General features: G+C 43.6%; 1 protein-coding gene across 5 annotated transcripts in view; it reads left to right on the top strand.

The window, feature by feature from the left end:
• The window catches only part of OSBPL10 (oxysterol binding protein like 10), a 76,108-nt gene that overhangs the window by 10,582 nt on the left and 44,454 nt on the right, over positions 1 to 21,072 (top strand). For all 5 annotated transcript variants that reach the window (XM_080974719.1, XM_080974718.1, XM_080974717.1 and 2 more), the window contains exons 2-3: positions 13,260 to 13,435; positions 15,534 to 15,613. In XM_080974719.1, the coding sequence (XP_080830845.1) occupies positions 13,260 to 13,435; positions 15,534 to 15,613 (256 nt within the window). The remainder of the gene's footprint in view (positions 1 to 13,259; positions 13,436 to 15,533; positions 15,614 to 21,072) is intronic.

Raw genomic sequence — 21,072 nt, 5'->3', positions numbered from 1 at the left:
CACTGTATATCGCCCAGGCCTGGTAGGTAGGCAATCTTAAGTGGCCTGATGGTCTGAAAGAAAGCAGAAAAATGAGAGTAATTTAACAATCTGATTTCAAATGTCTCCTCCCTAGTTCCTGGTTGCTTGGATGTGATCCTTTCTTGCTGCAGGAAACCACATAAAATGGTAGTTTGCAAGCCTCCTTGAGGAGTAACCAGATTTGAAGTAACTGCATCAAGTTGGATGATCCTATAGCTACAGTGAGGCTGGAGATATTTTTTTGGGTGGGCAAATGGAAGCTTAGCAAACGGATGAAGAAATATGTACATTTTTATTCTTAATATAAGAGTTTCCCACATATGAGCGAGAGGCTGAGGAATTGGTTTAGAAACCTATCAGCTCCTTTTCTCGGTGTTTTATTCCAGAGGCTGTTGATGCGCAGCCTCAGCTTTTTGCAGCTTGTTTCCCATTCTCTAAAGAGAACAATGGCACATGTTATGAGATTAAACCCAACAGATACGAGGTGCTTGGATATTAAAAGATGTTGAATATTGTCACTAACGCTAACTTAAACCAAGCTCATCCACTCTGCTTGCTACAGGTCAGAGAAGCAGCACTTAGCCTATATCAGCAAAACGATAACAGTGTTTTTTTTTTTTTTGGAAGGTGAATGAATAATTAAACGAAATAAGGATTCCTGAATTTAAGGTGGATTCATTTTTATCAAATGGGAGTGGTACAAAGAGTGCTGGTTTGAAAGATATGAGCTCTAGAGCAGCATTTCCCAACATTGGGCCTCCAGCTGTTTTTGGACAACAACTCCCATAATCCTCAGCTAGCAAGACCAGTGGTCAGGGATGATGGGAATTGTAGTTCGAAAACAGCTGGAGGCCCAAGGTTGGGAAACACTGCTCTAGAGTTCTCTATGCCTTATAGCTCCTTATTTATTCAGCTGCATATTCACAACAGCATTGGTGTGCATGGTCTGATAGATGAGCTTGCCCAATGAGCTTGCCATCTAAGATGGACTATGGGAAAACTGACAGTGGAAGGAGTTCTAAAACTTGGGTGACTTGCTGTTAATTATCTCTACAAGTTGCACCCCCCCATCCTGATCAACAGTCTCCCTACCTGAGCTAGCAGAGGGGGTCCCAGGGATGGTTTTAATGTCCCCCCGGCTTAGTTGGTCAGGGGGACTTCAGCATCCATTCCAAGGCCCCCTTGTCTGGGGCGGGGTTTGAAATATCTATTACCTTGGACAGTTAGTTTCCTGAAAGGATTTAGGACATTTATTAATGTACATGGTTGGAGGACCAGTTAGGTGCAGTGGTTAAGAGTGGTGGACTCGTAATCTGGTGAACCAGGTTTGATTCTCCGCTCCTCCACATGCAGCTGCTGGGTGACCTTGGGCTAGTCACACTTCTCTGAAGTCTCTTAGCCTCACTCACCTCACAGAGTGTTTGTTGTGGGGGAGGAAGGAAAAGGAGAATGTTAGCCGCTTTGAGACTCCTTAGGGTAGTGATAAAGCAGGATATCAAATCCAAACTCCTCCTCCTCCTCCTCCTCCTCCTCCTCTTCTTTTGATAGATTTAACCACAGTGTCCTTCTGTAAGTAACTAACTAACTGGGGCCTCTGTCAGGAATGGGACTTGGAGGTACTGTTCTGTGGCAGTTCTGGACTTACCTGGTGGGTAGGTATCAGAAGGTATTGCTGGGGGATTGTTGCTCAACACACCATGGCCCTTCTGCTTTTGGGATTTTATACCTCACCCAGGGATGCTTAACACATCCACATGAAAGTGCTGAGGGAGGTATCTTGTGGATTTGGAGTTGAGTGTCAACAATATTCAGATTCAGTTGTTGTATGCCTTTTCATGCTGCTGTTTTAGTTTTTTAATTGATTTATTATGCTTTGCGGATTCAACTTGGAATTTGCCTTGGGGACCTGAATTTTTGTAAAATAAATATTTTGTAAAAAAGACAAAAAAATGACTTTTTGCATAGCACTTTTTAAGGGCTGCTTTCCAATACTGTTGCAGAAGAAATAAGGAATGTTGTTAATCTAAAACCAAGATAACCACAACGCCCGCAATAAACTCTTCCCATTAAGGAAGGTTGGTATTCTTTGTGCGGCATGATCCTGCTACTTGCCATATTGGATCTCCTTCCTTGATCTGTCTTCATTTAGCATCTTAATATATGGACGTGCTGGTTTTCTTGAGCACTTCCATACATGGCAGCAATGACTTGGACCAATTATGGCAATGTGGTCAACTCTACTGTCGCACAGTTCAGCAACTGGTGTTAGAAAGAGCTCAGGGACTCACTAGTTTTTTTATGGTACGGTTTTATAGCAAGATAATATGGGTCTGAGTTGGCATTGGCTTTTAATTTTCCAGTTAGAAGCTGTGACTAAATCAGGCTATGACATTAGGCAAGTGTGGGAGGCGCCACAGATGGTTTCCTGCTTAAATATAAAACACTGAGCCTGGGACTGGTCCCAACTGTGTCTCGGGAGGGTGCCTTCAAAGTGAGCAGCAAAACCAGTTGGCTGAGGCTAAATATAAAGCCAGCACTGTGAAAAGCTGGTTGGGGAAGAATGCAGTTGCATTGCAGACAATGGCATTGTTGTGCAATAGATTGGCAGTCAGGTGGTTTTTATTTAATGGGCTCCAGATCTCTCTTACCCAGAAAAATTGTCTCTTGTAGAGAGATCTCACTTTCCCAGCACAGAAATAACCATGAGTTGTTGATACTAGGAAAAAAAGTGCCACTACGGTGGACGCGCTGGTTGTGAATGTGATCCATGCGGGATGCACACGCGTGGGTTGTGATTCGGCGCTTCTGCGCATGCGCAAAGTGTGATTTAGCACTTCTGTGCATGTGTGACCTCCAAAACCTGGAAGTAACCCGTTCCAGTACTTCCGGGTTTTGGAGCGTCCATAACCTGAAAAAATGCAACCTGAAGCATCTGTAACCCGAGGTATGACTGTATTCCCTTAGCTCAGGGGTTGGCAACCTAAGGCCCATGGGCCACAAGCAGCCCACGGGGGTTGTTTAACTGGCCCCTGAGCTGCCCCTGAACCAAGCTGCCTGCTTGGCGAGTCCCCGTGCCCTGTGCTAAACCAGTGCGGCGCGGGGACTCGCTACTGTGGTGCTGGTGCCAAAAATAGAATCTGTGCAGACGTAGATGCCGGAAATGGCGGGCGCCTGCACTCACACATACCTGAGATCTGGCCCACGGAGGGAACTCCACTGGAGTGAACCAGCCCAGGCGAGGTCAACCTTGCCGACCCCTGCCTTAGCTAATTCTTCCTTTCTGTTTGGGAGGCAAATGCTGCATGAAATACGGCTGAACAAAAAAATATGAGTACCCATTGGCCAGTACCTGTGTAGTCACCAATGACAAGCTGCTTTCCCACCTATATCATTAAAAAAGAAATCCACCAGTGAACACCTTATCTGCAATATATAATGCACAGGCAGTTCATTTCCACTGCAGTGTTAGAAATTAGCCAGATGCCAGGCACATTTTGCACCTGGCTTAACACCACTTTTGACCAAGTGAAGATTCCTGGGTGCTGGGATGGCCCCTGACATCTCCACCATCTGGAAGTGCATGCCTAGAGATCATTGGATCTGGACTGTTTTCACACACTAATACCACATCCTGTAGAATTGTATCAGTTATATTTTATCTGTAAAATTGGAATGGATTTCTGGAACCAAATTGCTTTTTCTGTGCAGCCTGATCAGGAGCAGTCACCATTAAGAAAAAGAGCTTGGAATCGGCCAATATATATGTGGACTGTCCCTGGATCAAGTGACTTTTCTTCAAGTTCTCAAAGCTCTTAACCTAGCTCAAGGTTGTCATCTGAACAAAGACAGATGTCTAATCAATCAGTTTGACATTTGAAAAACAAGACTTTAGAGCCGTCTTGTCCCCAAAATGGCAACCAGACATTCCGTTTTGGTGATTGTAACTTTGGTTTTGAGAGGGTGGCGCTGTGGACTAAACTACTGAGCCTAGGGCTTGCTGATCGGAAGGTCGGCGGTTTGAATCCCTGTGATGGGGTGAGCTCCCTTTGCTCGGTCCCAGTTCCTGCCAACCTAGCAGTTCAAAAGCATGCCAGTGCAAGTAGATAAATAGGTATCACTGTGGCAGGAAGGTAAATGGTATTTCCGTGCACTGCTCTGGTTTCACCAGAAGCGGCTTAGTCATGCTGGCCGCATGACCCAGAAAAACTGTCTGCGGACAAATGTTGGCTCCCTCGGCCAGTAAAGCAAGATGAGCGCCGCAACCCCAGAGTCGTTAATGACTGGACTTAACTGTCAGGGGTCCTTTACCTTTACCTTTTAACTTGGTTTAAGGAGCCATTTGGCGCCTAGCTGATATATATGAGTTTCAGACACTGCTATAACACAACAGTAAAACTTTTCTTTCCTTTTCTTTCTCCAGCTGCAGGAGATGTGAGGAATCAAATCTTTTGATGTAATCAACTGACTGGGTGTGGGTTGGCCAGCTGAAACTAATAAGCCCAGTGAATTGTGAAATAATTGGTTGGTCAGGTTGAGGATTATGATTCCGTGTCAGCTTTGAAGCCGCAGGGTGCTTCTAGGTCTAAGAATGCCTTTTCAGTTTGCAACGGTGGTTCTGAAACTACATATTTCTCACCAGCTCTACCAGATGCTAATGGCCTTGTCTATCAGGTCTTGGTTGCAACGGTCTGGCAAGAGTGTTGGTGACTCTCCAAGGTCTCATGCTTGGAGGTCTTCCCCATCATCTTCTACCTTTATCCTTTTAATCGAACATGCCAGGGTTTAAACATGGGACCTTCTAACTACAAAGGATGCGCTCTAACCTTCAGTAGAGCTATGATGCCTCAAACTGCAACAAATTACCCTGGGGCTGGTTTTTGAAAGAATTGAAGATCAGTGATTCCTCGCAGGATTGGGACACTGGGAACACATTATTCCCATGCACTTGGTGCCAAGTTGGCTGCACTTGGGAGCTTCTGATCAGGTGTTGCCAAGTTCATTCCTGAATGAAGCAGATCCCAGTGGCACTTGCATTCAGTTCTAAATTTAAAAGACTTCAGTGAACAACTGGCAGTCCTCCTTAAGGATCCTGGCTTCTTCTTCTTTTTTGAAACTGTTTCTTTACCTGTCACACACACCTGATGTCATATGATGTCATCTGTTTGGGACAGGTGGGTGTGGCTTGTGGGAAATGGCTGGGCCTCATGTGGCCCAGAGGGTGGAGCTTTCCCACCCATGTTGGCTTCTCAGTGGTTTTGTTTGTGTGTTTATTGTTTGCTCAGCCGCTTTATAAAATGTTTATATGCATTTTATTGCGACACACAGCACTCTGACTTTAGCTTCTTTAAATTCAGTGGATGCGCATAAGCCTGTTCATGTATTTATTTATTGCAAATAGCCTTGGGGACCATGTGTCTATGGATATGAATGCTTTTCCTTCGTAACATTGCAGATTTGCTGGTGTCTGGCAGGGATTCTTGCTGAGGGCTCAGGGTTGCTAAAGTGAAGGGTGAACCATGAAGGTCTGGGGAGGAGGGGGGAAACCAACATGACTTTAGTATAGAACTCTGCTGACTGAGGATATTTTAAGTTAATCTATATCATATTCACATTCACAATGACAGTTGACCTCTTGGAAATGCAAGTGCCAAAAGTTTCAGTAGTTCACCCTGAAAGTGCAGTTTCCTAGCAGTTTGTGTATTAAAATCAAATTAATGGGTCTTAAGCTGTATGTGTATTTAATATGCAGTAAATCAGTTAAGGTGGTGTTTTCCGACGCGAGGCAAACTTCATATGAAGTCATCAGCACAAAGTTTTCTGCAAGCTGCTGTATTAATAAAGATTAAAGGGATAGCTCATTGAACAGCACGGGTCCTGTGGACTTCTGTCCTGGAGTATGTCTCTGTTTATGCATATCTAAAGACCAAAGTTCAGTAAGAAGGAATGTGCACAGGTTGGTAGTCTGTGGTGGTTAGCAGAGAGTGCAGTTTTCTGCTTCTCCTATACTGTGGATCACATGTACATGACAGGGTTTGCAAACTGGTTCTGTTTGCACTAAGGGCAACTCCCCATTTATGTGGGGGTTGCATTCACGTCAGTGGGATGTGCATAAGACCATCCTGCTCCACGCTGCCCCCTTGCAGTACCGGAAACAGTGTTCGCGTGCTGATCGCATGCAAATGAGGAGTTTTATATGGGAGAACTAACCTATTTTATATGCTCAGTTCCTTTGCAATGCTAAACTGTGGTTTAGTGCTACATGGACAAGCCTCAAACAGTCCAAAGAAAGTTGTTGGGCTTGCGTACTCACTTCAACTCTTATTGCTGAATTGAATTAAACTTTAAAACAATCTCTGCCTAGCATCGTACATGAATTGGGCATCTTGCTTTAAAACAAGCTCTGGTGAGTTTCGTGCCAAGCCACACCATGCGCTATGAAGCAGGTTTATCAAACTACCCAGAGTTTGTCTTAAGCCAGGATCCCTGGTTCGTGTGGTGCACAAAGCACTTCAGCAGAAGTCCTTCTTCCGACCACAGAGAGGAGAGGGTCATGGTGCTTTCCTCAAGCTAATTGAGGCTCATCCTCATGGTGCTAAGCATCACTTGCCAACATGATCCTTGTGCCCATAGCAGAGGCATGTGAACTTGGCCCTGTCAGATCCAGAGCCAAATCTGTCTCCCATGTACTGAGTCACACTGCCCAGGCTTATCAAATTAATGGTACTGTTCTGTTGATCTTGGAGAGTATATTGTCTGTCTGTTTTAAGTGTGTATGGGGCCTAGTGGCTGGAGGGTACATAATCCCCATGTGGGGTTATTTTATGGGGATTACATGCCCACCACCAACAATAATACTACTCAACTTGGTTCCTATCAGGTTTGCTAAACTAAGGGCTACCGGACTTCATTTTGCTCTCTGACTTATCAAGGGACCCATGAGCTCTGATCAGAGCTACAAATCAATCCTAATGCAGTGGTACCTTGGGTTACATATGCTTCAGGTTACATACGCTTCAGGTTACAGACTCCACTAACCCAGAAATATTACCTCGGGTTAAGAACTTTGCTTCAGGATGAGAACAGAAATCGTGCTCTGGTGGCACGGCAGCAGCAGGAGGCCCCATTAGCTAAAGTGGTGCTTCAGGTTAAGAACAGTTTCAGGTTAAGAACGGACCTCCGGAACGAATTAAGTACTTAACCCGAGGTACCACTGTAGCTGTTGGTTCCTTATATTTTCACAGGGAGAACGGCAGTTTCTTCTGGGTTTCCCCTTCTACTTAACATCTATCTTGAAGAGGAGTTTCAGGGAACCTGAAAGCTTGCTCACTACTTTGAGATAGTTTGCTTAGTGCTGATAAAGGTGCTATATCTCCTGTTAACTTCTGTAAGCAGATACAGTCAGCTATCAATCTGTTTGGGCCAGCTGATATTCTCATAATGCCAAACATTATGATCAGTAAGTTCCAGCAAGCTTTGGACTCCCCCAAAGGAGGAGATAGAAAGCTTCCATTTTCCATTTGGTCCTACCAGGAAACTGCAGTTTATTTCAAACTTTAAAGGTGATTGCTTTCAACAGACTTGGATCAAATGCATGCTTCCAGATCCTGGTTTGTTAACTAAACCTCAGTTGGAATAAACCAAGTTTCGATGTAAGGACTGCAATTTATTAAGAACAAAAATAGGGAGCTTTGAATTTTGTGTGTGTAGGAGAAGGAGAAGGAGAAGGAGGAGAATGCCTGAGCTCAGTGCTCATAGCGGCTCATTCTTGCAAAGCCGAGCTACGCTGCTGTGACATGCCCATTTCTTAGCAATAAGCTGCTGAAGGATTTTATTATTAAAATAAGCTCTAGGAGAGTTTTACATTACTAAGGCGGCCAGAACCAAATGACCCATTTATTAATTTATTTACGTATTTCTGTAAACCAAGTTTATCTCTCTGGGACCGATTGCAGTATGCATGTTTCTCCACACCCCCAGCAAAGTCTGGTTTGCAAGATAATGCACAAGCATGGAAAATGTATTTGGGCCTGTTATTTGAACTGCAATGAAGAAAGGGCACGAACCTTATATGATAATAGTGTTCAAAATTCATGCTGGGGTTTGTTTGTTCTCCAGATTAAGAAGCTTAATTGAAGGGGAAATGGACACTACGCGAAGCCAACAGCAGTTGAATCCAGATGTGAAGATGTGGCAGAAGTGAATGGGAAAGAGACTGAGGAACGTTCTAATTTGGATTACAGTAGCTGGGACGCGGGTGGCGCTGTGGGTTAAACCACAGAGCCTAGGGCTTGCCGATCAGAAGGTTGGCGGTTTGAATCCCCGCGACGGGGTGAGCTCCCGTTGCTCGGTCCCTGCTCCTGCCAACCTAGCAGTTCGAAAGCACGTCAAAGTGCAAGTAGATAAATAGGTACTGCTCTAGCGGGAAGGTAAACAGCGTTTCCGTGCGCTGCTCTGGTTCGCCAGAAGCGGCTTAGTCATGCTGGCCATATGACCCTGAAGCTGTACGCTGGCTCCCTCGGCCAATAAAGCGAGATGAGCGCCGCAACCCGAGAGTCGGTCACGACTGGACCTAATGGTCAGGGGTCCCTTTACCTTTACCTACCTGTTTTGCTCAGCTTGGCACCTACAGCTGACATCAAGCTAATGGGCTGCTGATCATTGTGACCGTCTGCTTCTCCCTTCCGTTTCTACTCAGATTTCTCACATCCCTTCAGAGTACTCAAATTGGTGATGGAGGGACCTGGGCTTGCAGTGGTGTAGCCCCACTTCATGGTTTAGAAGCCACTGTTTATTGTTTCATTGAGTTTTGAGCTGGCTAGCCTAATTACTGAGACTTCTATAGGAATAACCTTTGAGGTTCCTGAGCAAAGATTCAAGTTGCCTCAGTAACTTCCCAGTCAAAAGGCAATCACGTGGAGTTCTAAGCCAGCTAACTAATTCTGGGAAACTATGAAACAGCTGGTGCCACCACCAGGAAGGAACTGTAGCCAGGACAGCACATTTCGTTTCCACTGCCTGAGGTTTAATTTCATTGTTCCATTGCGGACTTCTGGGTTAGCGCCTCCGGCAATGGCGGATTTCCTCTGATCGGGAGGAATCCGCTCCGTGGAAATCAGGGTCTGGACCGCCACGGCGAGGCGGAGACCCACTAAAAACCACAGGTGGGAGAAGCTTGTGGACGTGGGATTCGGCTGACACCTTTTGCGCCTCCCCTACTCGTGGGGAAACCCGGTTTCGGGGATCCGGAGCGACGTGGGGTGAGCAGCGCGGTGCTTCGAATCGACTGCTTCTTTCACGGAGTGAAGCCACATTGCTGTTGCCGGAGAGCGCTGACTTTTTCCTGTGGACAATTGGACTCTAAACAACTACCCGTGAGTAGAACGGAAAATTGGATCTCTAAACATCTTAATTTGGCACCGAAACGGGAAGGTTTCAAACAGGAAGTTTACCTTCCTCTTTTGTAAATAGATTGAAGCAAAGACGTTGCAAGCTAAAGCCTGGAAAGCCTTTTGTAAAGGATTAAATCTCCTTCGGTTAAAATTACTAAACCCCCCTTGGAAGCAGGAGAAGAGGGGGGAAATTTTAGATCGCCTAAGCCTGCAGGAGAGGGAGTGAAGAAAGATAAATTACCACCATTTTGAACCTGAGAATGGGCTGCCAGTAAGAGCGACGTTTTGGGAAAGTTCATTGACTGTGAATAAAACGTATGTTGATAGACAGTTAAATAAGAGAAATATATTGTTTCCATTGTTTCCTTTTGCACTTAAAAAGGAGCAAAAAAGTAACTGAAAATCGAAACTAACTTTGTTGCTGGATCTGCGCTTAAAAGGACGGATACAAATAGAAATGGTTTCCCCTAGAGGGAGCTTTTGAAACTGTTGCAGGAGTGGAGCTGGGGAATTTTCCAGCTGCAGAGATTAAAGACCGTGAGAATCAGAGATTGACCTTGGACAAGAATGTTGACAGAAGAAGCCTTAGTGATTGCATTTTGCAAGACAAGTGCTTTATTGGAACAGCTTCATGAGAAGACGGATGTGATGATTATTAAAATTGACAATTTGGGACAAAAAATGACTGATTTGGGACAAAAAGTGAATACCTATACAGAAACTACTCAGGAATTGATTCAGGAATCTGTTTTGACATGGCAAGCTGTGGAGAAGACGAAGGAGAAAGTTGTTGTTGAACCTCAAATAATTCAAGTGGAGAGAGCCCCGGCCTTACAGAGGCAATTTGATGAACATAAGCTGTTGCCTTTTATGATTGAATCTAGAGAAAGCCAGATTTGGTGGGATGGAGCCCCGCTTGGATTGGAGAAGGAAAGTTGGATAGACCCCCTTATGCAGGGATGTTCTGGCTTTTGGGATCTGGATTTGGGTCAGGGGGAGATTGGAGTTGTGGGGGCCTTTAGCTTTGGAGGGACTCTGAAACACGCTCTGAAATATTTTTTGGACTTTAGTTCTGACTATGGAGAATGGGCTGACCTGTTGAGAAGGAATAAAGACATTGTTAGGTTGGAGTTTCCCCGAGATCTACTCCTCAGTGCCAAAGGAAGGAAATTAAGAACAAGATCAGCAGAAGATAAAGTAAAGTGCATGTATAAATATGAAGAAAATCTGCAGAAGGGACATGGAAAAGAGTTAAGAGCCTCGGACAGAAGATCACCAGGTTGATGGACCATATGGAATTGATAGAAAGGACTGACACAATCCGAGACCAGGGAGAAGAGACGGTGGAAGAAGATTGGAAAAAAAGTTTTTTTTTAAAAAAAATTATTTAGAGAAATATTGCAAAATTAATGAGTGTTAGAAAAATGTTGGAATGAAATTATACGGCTTTAGTAGAAATGTTATAAGGAGTTAAGTATAAATAAGTTTTAGGGTTTTAATGGTAAGATAAGGTTAAAATAAATTAAGATAATTAAATGACAGAAAACAGTGAAAGATGGAAAGGATTTGCTGAAATAATTAATAACTAGAACACAAAAAGGGAGGTGTGAGGAGGTCGATGAAACAAGTTAATGAAAGATAAAGATATGGAAATATTGGATGTGTTTTTAATTGTTTTTGCTTTTGTTTTTGTTTTGATGTATTGTGTCTTTTGTTTCTTTTATATGTACTGTATTGTATTGATTTGTATTGTTTACTTTTTCTCTTTCTTTTTTACTTTTTTCTGTAATTCTTAAACTTTTAATAAATATTATTTTAAAAAATAATAATTTCATTGTTCCATTGCTTATATATTTGCCACCCTTTGGGAAGAAGGGCAGGAAACAAATTTAATAAATAAAAAAATAATTGCTTTAGCTGGAATGCCAGGAGATTAAAATACCTTTAGAAGCAAGATTTCCTTAATGAATAAGCCATTTATGGTATCAGGATTTTCATTACAGGTCTGTATTTTTAAACTGTCAAGAAAAAGGCTGACTTGGTTTTATTTGCCAATTAACTTTTAATTTCTAACATTGAGTTCCTGGCATTTTGCCTTAGTCTACAAATGTTTGTGTACAACAGCCTCCTTGAAATCTGCGCTGCTTTTGGAGTTTTGGTTTGAATTGCCTGCTTCTTCACAGTTTCAAGAATAAATGACTACAGTGTGTTTTCCATGGGGCTGTCTTTGCTCAGGGTTTGGAAAATGAGGGGATACATAAGATCTGCTATCCACCGGTTGCACTGTCTTCTAAGCTTAACTCACCATCTTGGTTCTTGCATAGAAAGAGAGCTCTTTTCTAGCCTGGCCTCAGCAAACCTTGCCCTTCTCTCTCTGAACTCATCCATCCTTCAATATCTGCCTCAGTCACATTAAATTCCAAAGTGAAAGGCATAAAGTAACTTGAGCAGGATTTGGCTATTATTGGGGACAATATAGGGAGATAACGTAATACTTTTCAGCTGGAAAACTGTGTCCAATTCTGGGCACCACAATTTAAGAAGGACGTTGACAAGCTGGAATGAGTGCATAGGAGGGCAACAAAGATACCGCATTTTTCGCTCTATAGGACGCACTTTTCCCCCTCCAAAAATGAAGGGGAAATGTGTGTGCGTCCTATGGAGCGAATGCAGGCTTTCGCTGAAGCCTGGAGAGTGAGAGGAGTTCCCGCCGGGCTCCCAAGGCTTGCGGACAGCAGCCTGCAGCCCGAAACCCGGGGAGCGCAGCGGAGTGCACCCCGGGCTTCGGGCAGATGTTCGCAAGCCTTGGGAGCCCGGCAGGAGTTCCCGCTGGACTCCCAAGGCTTGCGGATAGCAGCCTGTTCTGGGGGCTGGGGAAGCTCGGGCTTCCCCCGCCTCAGCCCCGCGCCTGGGGGAAAAAAATAATCCCCCCCTTTATTCCCCCCCCAAAAAACTAGGTGCGCCCTATGGGCTGGTGTGCCCTATAGGGCGAAAAATACGGTAATCAGGGGTCTGGAAACCAAGCCTTATGAGGAGCGGTTGAAGGAGCTGGATATGTTTAGCCTAGAACAGAAGAGACCGAGAGGAGATATGATAGCCACCTTCAAATATCTCAAGGGCTGCCACATGGAAGAGGGAACAAGCTTGTTCTCCTGCTCTGGAGGGGAGGACTTGAACCAATGTTACAAGAAAGGAGATTCTGACTAAACACATGAAAAAACTTTCTGACGGTAAGAACTGTTCGACAATGGAATGGTCTCCCTCGGGAGGTTGTGAACTCTCCTTCTTTGGAGGTTTTTAAGCAGAGGTTGGATGGCCATCTGTCATGGAGATTCCTGCATTCCTCATGGTCTCTTCAAACCCTGTGATTCTCTGTATTGCTTGCATTCTTTTGAAAAGCCATATTCTTAGTCCACTTCTAAGCGTTACAGCAAAAATGTAAATGCGGAACAAATGTGTACAGTAGTCCACTTCTATCTTGATATGCAGTACATAGTTGCATATTAAAAATGAAAACTTTTTCGGGCGCTGCATAGGAAATTAGATTACATGTGCTATATACTGAAGTTCTCACCGTGGGCCATCAGGGGGATACTGTAGATAGTTTTCACTCAGGTCCACATATGCAAATAAGGGATTGAAAGTGATGTTCAGTGATTGGATAGTTACAGAAAGTTGTTACAGTTACGTTGTACTGGAGCTCTATATAAGCAGGCTGGCTGAACCCTTCAGTTCAGTTCTGTTCTGGCCTGTGAATAAACTAGCGCTGTTGAAGAATCGCCGTGTCGTTTGATATGTTCACCCACAACTTAACAACATGCATCTGTTTATTTTCCTCTCTATTAACAGGTATTTCATGCTGGATTTTGAGACTGGAATCCTACAATATTTTGTGAACGAACAAAGTAAAAACCAGAAGCCACGAGGGCTGTTATCCTTAGCTGGAGCAGTAGTTTCTCTCAGCGATGAAGCCCCTCACATGTTGGTGGTATACTCTGCTAATGGAGAAATGTATAAACTCAGAGGTATGGTTATTTGTCACCACTGCTGTTTTTTGGGTGTGTGTGTGTGTGGGTGTGTGCACAGTAAGTCCGCAACTCACACTGGATTTACATTCGGGAGATTTCGCTTAAAGCCAAAATTGCATATAGTCAAAGCATATTGGGTTCAGTGTTGGGTGGGATTGCCAACGCCTTTTTTTCCCTGGACATCCAACCCCTTTTTAATGAAAGAAAAAACCCCTTTTGCCAATTGCATAAAGCTGAATGCACACAAGTTAAATGTGTGTTAGTTGCGGGCTTATTGTGCTCTTTAAACTTGCCTTTCCTGCAGCTGTTGCATTTCCCCAGCTATTCTTTGTTTAAAAGTGACAAGCTTTTAATTGGTTTGGAGAAGGTAATGCTTTTGTGTTTGAAACGTTGAAATGACTACCTTAAGGCAGTAGACTCAGCCAGGCAATGTGGTTCGCCTAAGAGCCAGTTTATAAAAAGTGAAGCTTACTCTCTGAAATAAATAGTCTACTGATGGTTGCCTTGTTTCCCAAGGCCAAACTGAGGAAGTCCTGAATATAGCTGGGATGGAAGAATCCGCCCTCTTCTTCCTCCCCCTGCCCCCAGCACAGGAGGGTGAGCATAAAATGAGCTGTGATGGATTAGACCAAAGGCCCAGCTAATCCAACATGCTGTTTTCCATAACAAGGGTCAACAAGATGTCTCTGGGAAACCCACAAGCAAGATCTAAGCTCTTTCCACTGTTATCCATACCCCTCTTCTTAGAAAAGAATTTCTAATTGATATTCAGTAATGGAATGTTTCAGTGCTGAAATAAAACAAGATCTGAATTCCTTTAAGATTATCTTAATGGGAACTTGCCCATATTTCTCCTCCTGTAAAAAGAGGTCCTAAGGTCAGTACAAGGTGATATGTGCTGGTTGTATGTGTGGCTGCTTTGAACGGTGCTTTGCAGAACCAAGGCAAAACTGAAAGATGTAGGTTTTATTCTCCACTTGAAACAGAACGTCCCAAAATCTCAAAAGTGCAAAGTGCACATTTCCTTATCCAACTAAAATTTTAATAGGCACTGCATAATACCTGTTCTATGAAAAGATTGTGCTGACTTACGTTGCTTTGATTCTGAACTGGAATGCTGGCATTCAATAGATTAATCTTAGATTGCCTTATTTAAAGTGCAATTCTAAGCACCTTTACTCAGAATGTAATCCCATTGTATTCGGTTGAGCTTACCCCTTAGCAAAGTCTGCAAAGAATTGCAGGCCCCTATTAGAATAACACAGGTGGCGCTGTGGTCTAAACCACTGAGCCTAGGACTTGCTGATCTGAAGGTCAGCGGTTTGAATCCCCGCGACGGGGTGAGCTCCCATTGCTCAGCCCCAGCTCCTGCCCACCTAGCAGTTCAAAAGCATGTCAAAGTGCAAGTGGATAAACAGGTACCACTCCAGCGGGAAGGTAAATGGCGTTTCTGTGCACTGCTCTGGTTTCGCCAGGAGCGGCTTAGTGATGCTGGCCACATGACCCGGAAAAACTGTCTGCGGACAAACGTCGGCTCCCTCGGCCAGTAAAGCAAGATGAGCGCTGCAGCCCCAGAATCGTTCGTAACTGGACTTAACTGTCAGGGGTCCTTTACCTTTACCTTTATTAGAATAAAGTCTTTCAGGACTGAGAAAAAGGGTACACCCCCCAAAAGTCTGTTGATTTTAACAAAGGGACCAGTTCAGGCGATTATCAAAATCGTGTGACATTGGTTTCCCTGAACAGCACCATTTCATTTCTCCATGGGGAACCCCCCCCCCTATTCCCAGTGTATATTGGTTGATAAGTAATAGTTTAAGTCATGGTTCATGGGAAAGTAACAAACAAACCTTAAAATATTGTGTCAGGTGTAAAATGCATCAAACCTTAAAATATTGTGTCAGGTGCTAAAATGCATCAAGTTAAAAATGAAGATAGAAAAGCCAGTTACTGTATCAATCTCAATAACTAGGTTGTTTCTTTAGGGAGAGTTTGAGATGAAAGGGACCGTACATAGCAGGAAAATTGGTTGGTTTTAAAATGAGAATAAACTACACATTTATTTATTTTTCCTGTATGTGTTTTCTTTTTCCAGCCGGGGATGCAAAGGAGAGGCAGTACTGGGTGACTCAGCTCCGATCCTGTGCCAAGTATCACACAGAAAATAATTTGAAGGTAAATAATTATAGGGCAGGAAATTGCATTCTTGCATGCCATTTGGAGTAAGTGAAGGTCGTGCCTGGAAATATTAAACTAGTAAAAAAAACCCACAACAGTTGGTAGAGCCCTTCCGTTATTCTCCCACTTTCAAAGTCTCTATAGTTGTCTCTATACAACCTGCTTGCCAGATTTTTAGACGACAGCAAAATGTTTAGGACCGCTTACTGTTAAAACAGAAAGAAAGTGGTAGGCAGAAAGCAATTGGATGTCTCTCTGTGTTATTTTGAAGGGAATGAGTGTGTTATTTTGAGGAATACTGCTTGGGAGGTACGTATTGACTGGAATCATGATAATTTTTATTTTGAAAAGTCTGCTAAATGGATGGACAAGAAAGTTACGTTGCATCTAAAATTTGCTGAAGGATGAAAACCCTCCATCCCCCATGTTTTGCTGCTTGTAGCTACATTTTGATTATCAGATGTTTGAGGAAATGCTGGTCCAACGGAACACATCTGATATCTCTTTAAGTCAGAATGGAATGTGGGGAAGAGCTGTATGGCGCAGGGAGTGGCTCAGGTGAAGACTGGTTAGGGAGAGTATAGGAGAATGATTTACTTGGCTTCCCAGCTGCAGCAGGGGGATCAAGCTATGTGAGGAAGGCTACAGGTGAGTTGGCAGTGGCTGGGAACTTTTCTGACGTTGCATAGTTGTCGCTGCTGTGACTAGAGAGTGCGTGGCTGGGATTTCAGAAAGGTGCGAGAAGAGTTCCATTAGGAGTGCCGGTCATCACAATGACATGACTGTTTGCAAGGAAGGAAGAGGTGTGGGTTGACTTGAGCTCCTCTAGGTGGCAAGGAAAAACACACAATAGGGAGTTAATAGAAAGCAATATTTGAAATGCAAGAGGGTGAACCCAAGAGAGAGAGAGATGAATAACTGAGGAGGGAGTTTACTGTTGATTTTCTGCGAGTATTAAAAAGAACTTGTTTCCTTTTCACTACATGTAAGATTATAGGAATTCTATAAACTACCTTGAGACACTGAGAGCTCAAATACCTCCGGTAGCGCTTTGCCATTGGTTGGGCAAGGCAGTGAGGGGTTTAGGATAGCGCTCTGGTAGCCGAGGGGCCAAGCCAAAAAATGCATTGCATCCTGAGAGAAGGACTTTGTTCCTCTAGTGACATCGTGATTTCACCCGTATGCTTGGAATCTCAAGCCATAGGATCTGAAATAAAAGTAAGGGCCATAGATGGTTCAGTGTGATGTTTGAGTGAGCTCTTTATGACCATAACCAACTGCCAATAGCTGTTTCCAATGACTTCTAATTGCAGGTGGTAGAAAAAGAAATGGCTTTTCTAAACCACACAAAATAACCACTGTAAAAAATTATTGGGCTGTAAAGAAAATGCCCAAGTCTTTAGACTAGGTAGCAATTTTTCCCAGTCTCATAGCCACGGCATTCCTCGTCTTTATAGAAAACGTACTAAGTAAAGGGGTGCTAGGACAGTGGTTATGTTTAATGTCTTATCTAACATGCAAAAAGACTATTATTAATAGAAGTGATGTCAGTACAAACCATTTATTCAAAAGCTGCTACAGTCAGCCTGTCATTTTGACCATGAGTCAGAGTAATCACCTACTACAACTTTAATAATTCTGAGGCATGTATGAGGCAATGTCCAAGAAATCCTTGCTTTACTCCTTGTACAAAAACCAAAACAAAAAATGGCAGTATTCCCCTCCCTCTCTTTCTATATATTTTAAGTGAAACGCTTTGTGTTCTGAACAATAGTGAGTGAATTCCACCAGGTTTTCTATCAGGTTTTGTAGCTTATCCCTTTCTCGTCCAGAAAATGTTTGGACACCAGGCTTGATTATTAAGGGTCTGTATAAATGGGACGTGGGTGGCGCTGTGGGTTAAACCACAGAGCCTAGGACTTGCCGATCAGAAGGTCGGCGGTTTGAATCCCCGCGACAGGGTGAGCTCCCGTTGCTCAGTCCCTGCTCCTGCCCACCTAGCAGTTCGAAAGCACGTCAGAGTGCAAGTAGATAAATAGGTACCACTCCGGCGGGAAGGTAAACGGTGTTTCCGTGTGCTGCTCTGGTTTGCCAGAAGCGGCTTAGTCATGCTGGCCACATGACCCGGAAGTTGTACGCCAGCTCCCTCGGCCAATAAAGCGAGATGAGCGCCGCAACCCCAGAGTCGGTCACGACTGGACCTAATGGTCAGGGGTCCCTTTACTTTTACCTTTATAAATGGAGGAGAAATTTTACATGTCTTAAACTCATTGTTAATATTCGCTTACCTTTATTCCCCCGTGATTTAAAATGTAACTTATAGATGTGTGACCTTCTTTATCTTGTATGACTCCAGCATCAATCAGCTACAGTCAATATGGCCAGTGATGAGGGCTGATGGAAGTTGGAGTCAGACATCTGGAAGGCCATGAATCCCCCTCTCAGTTCTTCGTATTCTCATGTAAATTCTAAGACAATTAATATTATTTTCTCTTTGACCTCTTTCTTTCTTTCTTTCTTTCTTTTTTCTTTCTTTCTTCCCACTGTTTTCTCATGGCTGTGTGTCTCACTGTTTTGAAGTTAAGTCTTTCCCCCGGACTGAAATATACTTCCTTTTTTTGACTTTGGGTTCTTGTCTTCCCATTCTTTTTTAAACTGTTTATGCAATCACATATTCTCATCAAAGCAGAGATCTTTCTTTTTATCTTCCCAGACAGTAGCTACATATTGTCGTTTTCAGTTGTCAAGTATTGCTTACATTTCATTATTTTCTTCGTGTCTTTTATCTTGTCCCAGTGGGTTATTCTCATACTCTTTTTAGTTTGTCTTCTATATTTCCACGGTAAGCCTCTTTGGTCTATTTTGCTTCCTGCATTTCACCTCCTCTTTGTTTGCAGATATGATAGGTTTTTTCTCCTCATGCTTATGATTTCTCTGAGCTGGTTGCCTTTTCCTCTTTCACATTCAATTTAAGGCTCTGTTTCTTCATTCTCTAGCTCCTGCTGATCTTTCATTGAAAGATATTTTCATTGAAAGATATTTTATTCATTTTCGATATTCTCCGTCTCTGCATTTTTCTAGTTCTTTGCTGCTTGTTAAACCACATATTTCTTCCCCTCATTGTATCTTTGCACACTTTTCTCTAAATGGGCCTTTTTGTGTGAAATTCTTTTTGCAGCTGGCTGAATTTGATTCTTTGTAAAGAAACACCTAAATCCAGCTCCTGAAAAATAATTTATTTCTCTTTAGTCTCTCTCCCACAGTTCTTTCCCCCCGTTTTCCTTTTCCCTTTTGCTATTTTGTTGTTTTTGTTGAATTGGGCAGGACTTGTAGTATTTAGTGTGTGTTTTTAGGTGCTTCCAACATATCATGCACATGGCCTAGAGGCTCAGTGTTCATTACAGAGTCCTTGTATTTGGAATTGCTTCTCTCTAAGCCTGCTGTAGGAGTGATATGCCAGAGAGCCCACCACTTGGATTTGCAAAGATGGATCGGCCTGGTTTATAACCAGAGTTATCCCTGGATGGGTTTCACCTAGTCCGTCTGGCCCTTATGGTGAAACAAATATATTCCCATTCTGAGTTTCCCTTCGTTGGAGGAAATCAACCCACAATTGGCTAATTGAAGTCTTGGTTATATAGTTATTATATTATTGTATTTCTAGACTGCCTTCATCTGACAATTGTAGGGTGGCATATTGTTGGAAGTTGTACTCCAGCTTGCAGGGTTAAGACCAGGCACCCCAAAGCTTCGGCCCTCCAGATGTTTTGGATTACAATTCCCATCATGCCTGACCACTGGTCCTGTTAGCTAGGGATCATGGGAGTTGTAGGCTGAAACATCTGGAGGGCCGCAGGTTGGGGATGCCTGGTTAAGACTGATAAAGTAAGCTCCCTGCCCCTATTTATCTCTATGCTGACTTCTGTCTGTTTGATGTTTAGAGTGGTAAGTCTTAGGTTGCGTTATGCTTACAACTTCCAGCTCCTCACACACAGTCTCCGGACCTCGAGGCAAGAGGTCCTGATGGTTCTACCTTCTGAGAACAAAAGTGCTTGTGTGGCTTCTCTGTTTCTCCAGCTAGATGGGGGGGGGGGGGAGAAAGGAGTTCTAAAGTCCTGGTTTACTGTCAACAAGATTCCTGCATTTGCAAGGGGTTGGACCAGGTCAGGGTTCACCAAACTTGGGTCTCCAGCAGTTTTTGAACTACAATTCCCATCAGCCCTCACCACTGATCTTGCTAGCTAGGGATGATGGGAGTTGTAGTCCGAAAGCAGCGGGGGACCCAAGTTTGAGAAAGCCTGGACTAGGTAACTCTCACAGTCCCTTCCAGCTCTGTGATTCTGAGAATGTACTTCTTTTAGTAAAGCTTTTTTAATTTTATACCAAGTCTCCTCTGAATACCTTTCAGCTGAAGGCATGCTCCGAGCAAGGATTCATTTAACTAAAATTAACATCTGTTGCAGCATACAAACCCTATATGTCAACACACACAATAGTAAATAATATATTTAAAAGCTGTGAGGTGTGAAAGTGTGGTTTTGGGGAGGCTTGGGCAGCCCTTTTTGGGAGCCACCAAGCACAGCCAAATAAAGTGTGAGGAATGGCTTGGCCCCTTGGCCTCAACTTGCTCCAGGGATGAGATGAGGGGATGAGACCTCTTTACTGCATTTGTCTCTTCTCTTTTTCCCACCCTGTCTGTTTGACTTTCTCCTTCTTGTGCACAATCCCTGCTTCCCTAGCAAACAAAGGGCATATCAAGTGTTTCCTCCATATTTCACTGTCCAGAGCCTGGTTAAGTAAGTGAAATTTCTTGCACAAAATAGGTGATAGATTTGTTTGTGCTTCTGAAGCAGAGTTTGGCCTTGGGTAGATGTATCTGTCCTGAATATTTCAGGTCATTCGCCACTCTCCTCAGTATTTAGAAGGTCCTTTTGACAGCTGAAGGGGGGGGGGGAGAGCCTTGTTTGCTGTCACTGCTACAGGGCTGCTTACAAAGGCAATCTGTATTGCATTCAGGCTCTGTGATTTAAGTACTGCTTGAACACTAATAATCTCTCCTCCAGCTTCAGTTGTGAGAGCTCCTCATGAACAAAAGATGTGTGCTGCCAAAGTCTGTAGGAGAAAGCAAATGAGAGCATCAATATTAATAGACAAATAGCTGCACATGGTATATTTTAGTGTAGCAGCTAACCTTTGGAGTTGTGCCATGACAGTTTGCAAAGCACTGTGAGGATAAAAATCATTTGCACCAGCTGCAACTTGGATGCTACTAATCGGTCTATGGATGCGGCCAGAGCCCTGTCTAGTCTATTGTTCATGGGTGAATTTTGCTTGTTGGAAGACTCAAGATGCAGGCAGTGTATTTGGGCAAGTCCGACATAATAATATGTGTGTGCTCAACCTTCACCTGTGAAGCTTAGTTGCATCAAGCAGAGAGGGTTTGACCTCCTCTGTCT

The sequence above is a fragment of the Podarcis pityusensis genome (genome assembly GCF_964106645.2).
Source record: "Podarcis pityusensis genome assembly, chromosome: 12".
Taxonomy (NCBI): Eukaryota; Metazoa; Chordata; class Lepidosauria; order Squamata; family Lacertidae; genus Podarcis; species Podarcis pityusensis.
The sequence above is the reverse complement of the archived record's forward strand: the minus strand, read 5'-3'. Positions and strand labels throughout refer to the sequence as shown.